Raw genomic sequence first — 2,481 nt, 5'->3', positions numbered from 1 at the left:
TTTATTCTCTCCATCTTCATAGCCTCTAGTAATCAACATTCTGTATTCCTATTGAATTGGGTTTTTTTTTCACATGAAATTTTCAAGTAAAAGGAATACAGAGTAAGAATGAAGAGAAGTATAGCAGAGAACCAATTTGAAGAAATAATGACTGCAAATTAAAACTTCCCAAATTTGAGGAAGGAACTGGACATACACATTCAAGACGCTCATTAAACTGCAATTATAATAAAGCCAAAAGACTACCACAAAAAATTATAATGAAACTGTCCAAAGTCAAAAAAAAGGTGAAAATCTGAAAGCAGTGAGTGAAAAGCGACATTACATAAAATGAAGCTGCTTAAAAACCAACAACAGAGTTTTTTTATCAGCATAGTTTTCAGCACATACCTACAGTGCTTTAAAAATTCTTAACTCAGTCTTAACACCAGTTCAATAAATGAGAATCTCTGGTGGTGAGACACAGGCCTGGATTTGTTGAAGCTCCCTGGGTGATTCCCTAAAGATGAGCAGCAATGTGCATCCCCACAGACATTAGCACAGATAAAGAAAATAGATAAAAACTGTGTATGGAAAGCACATATGAATTATGGTAAAGAGGCAAGCATTAAGGATACAAAAAAGTTGTTTATCCAGGATACCTGGATTATTAATTACATACTGAAGAAGGCTCCATAATATAAAAAAACTCAGGCATGAACTGGTTAAGATGTGCATAGGTTTTTTTTTTAAGATTTATTTATTTATTTATTTGAAAGCGTTAAACAGAGAAAGGAGAGGCAGAGAGAGAGAGAGGGAGACAGAGAGAGAGGTCTTCCATCCTATGGTTAACATCCCATTGGCAGCAATGGCCAGATCTGTGCTGATCCAAAGCCAGGAGCCAGGAGTTTCTTCCAGGTCACCCATGCGGGTGCAGGGACCTAAGGACTTGGACCATCTTCTGCTTTCTCAGGCTGTAGCAGAGAGCTCGATCAGAAGAGGAGCAGCCGGGTCTTGAACTGGCGCCCATATGAGGTGCCAATGCTTCAGGCCAGGGCATTAATCCGCTGTGCCACAGCACCAGTCCCTAGATGTCTAGTTTCCTGCCTTGTCCAAACTCCCATCCAATGGAGGGCACAGGGACTGAAATTAGACTTTTATTGAGGAGCCTCTGCATAGTGCTCTCGATGTCCCTGCTCCTCAGACTGTGGGAGTGACCACACTGTACACCACTGAGGCCACTGCACACTTTCAGAGAGAAAGTGAGAAAACTGAAATCAGATACACCCCAAGGCCTGTTCCATAAAGCAAGGAAACAACCAACAGGTGAGAGTCACAGGTGGAGAAGACTTTGGACTTTCCACCTGGTGATGGGACTCTCAGAATGTAGGAAACACATTCATAGGAACAGTAAAGGATCCCTAAGGGGAAAAAAACCTACATGATGCCAGCAAAATAAACAAATGGGCGATTGTGTCAAGGCAAGTGAGGTTGAGAAGGTGAGAAGGTTCACAGAGAAAATAGAAATTTCAACATCCTTGAAGCAGGTAACTTGCAAGACCATCAAGCTGTGCAGCAGGGAATCAAAAAGGCTGGCCACAACTGACACTGAAACTAAGAAGCCACAGTGTTGGGGGTTCATGATGATCTGGTAAGGCAATGGGTGACCGATGGTGACAAACTGGTCATAGGCCATGACAGTCAAAATCAAATCATCCATGCAACCGTAGATGATGAAGAGAGACATCTGTGTCAGGCCACCCACATAGGAGTTGACTGTGCTGTGAGTGTGAACATCCACAATCATCTTAGGAACTGTGGAGGAGCAGAAACACACGTTAGCCAAGAAGAGGCTACAAAGGAAGAAGTACATGGAGGTGTGCAGGTGGGAGTCTGAGCTGATGGCCAGGATGATGAGCAGGTTCCCAAGCACCGTGATCAGGTACATGGATAGGAACAGCAAAAGACACTGAGGGGCTGCAAGTCTCAATCCTCTGTGAAGCCCATGAGATGGAAATCTGAGAGATGTGTGAGATTTTGTTTTCCAATGTAACCCATACTCCTTCTGGAAAAGAAAACAGTGTTGGTAAAATGATGCAGATGAATGGTCACATAGCACTTGTATATATTTTCATTTCAGCTGTTCATGGGTATAACACAAAGGTAACTCGTAGGTGTGTGGAATAAATGAAATGAAAAGTTTTCTTGGTGCAGTGTGATTTTGAAATTCCTATTTTGATTCATGATATGTATCTTCCACAAAGTTTTTTTAATTAATTTATTTATTTGAAAGAGTTACAGCCTTTGCAGCTCATGACAAGAGCCTAGGGTGATTACTGACACCATAAAAAAGAGTGTCAATTTGTTAAGTCAACCACAGGAGTCACTGTGTACTTACTCCTCATGTAGGATCTTTGTCCTCAGTGTGCTGTACATTGAGATTTAATGCTATAACGAGTACTCAAACAGTATATTTCACTTTGTGTTTCTATGTGGGTGCAA

The 2,481-nt window shown here is 41.5% G+C and overlaps 1 protein-coding gene across 1 annotated transcript; it reads right to left on the bottom strand.

Moving 5' to 3' along the window:
• Positions 1-1,378: 1,378 nt before the first annotated feature.
• Positions 1,379-1,927, bottom strand: LOC138845771 (olfactory receptor 7E24-like). Its single transcript, XM_070059344.1, has one exon. The coding sequence runs from the start codon at positions 1,925-1,927 to the stop codon at positions 1,379-1,381; it is 549 nt and encodes a 182-aa protein (XP_069915445.1).
• Between the last annotated feature and the right edge of the window lie 554 nt (positions 1,928-2,481).

The sequence above is a fragment of the Oryctolagus cuniculus genome, chromosome 16, assembly GCF_964237555.1.
Source record: "Oryctolagus cuniculus chromosome 16, mOryCun1.1, whole genome shotgun sequence".
Lineage (NCBI taxonomy): Eukaryota > Metazoa > Chordata > Mammalia > Lagomorpha > Leporidae > Oryctolagus > Oryctolagus cuniculus.
This window is presented reverse-complemented; position numbering and strand designations above follow the sequence as displayed.

Excerpts from the sequence above, each read along its gene's own strand:
- LOC138845771 (XM_070059344.1), bottom strand. The coding sequence starts at position 1,927 with ATGTACCTGATCACGGTGCTTGGGAACCTGCTCATCATCCTGGCCATC.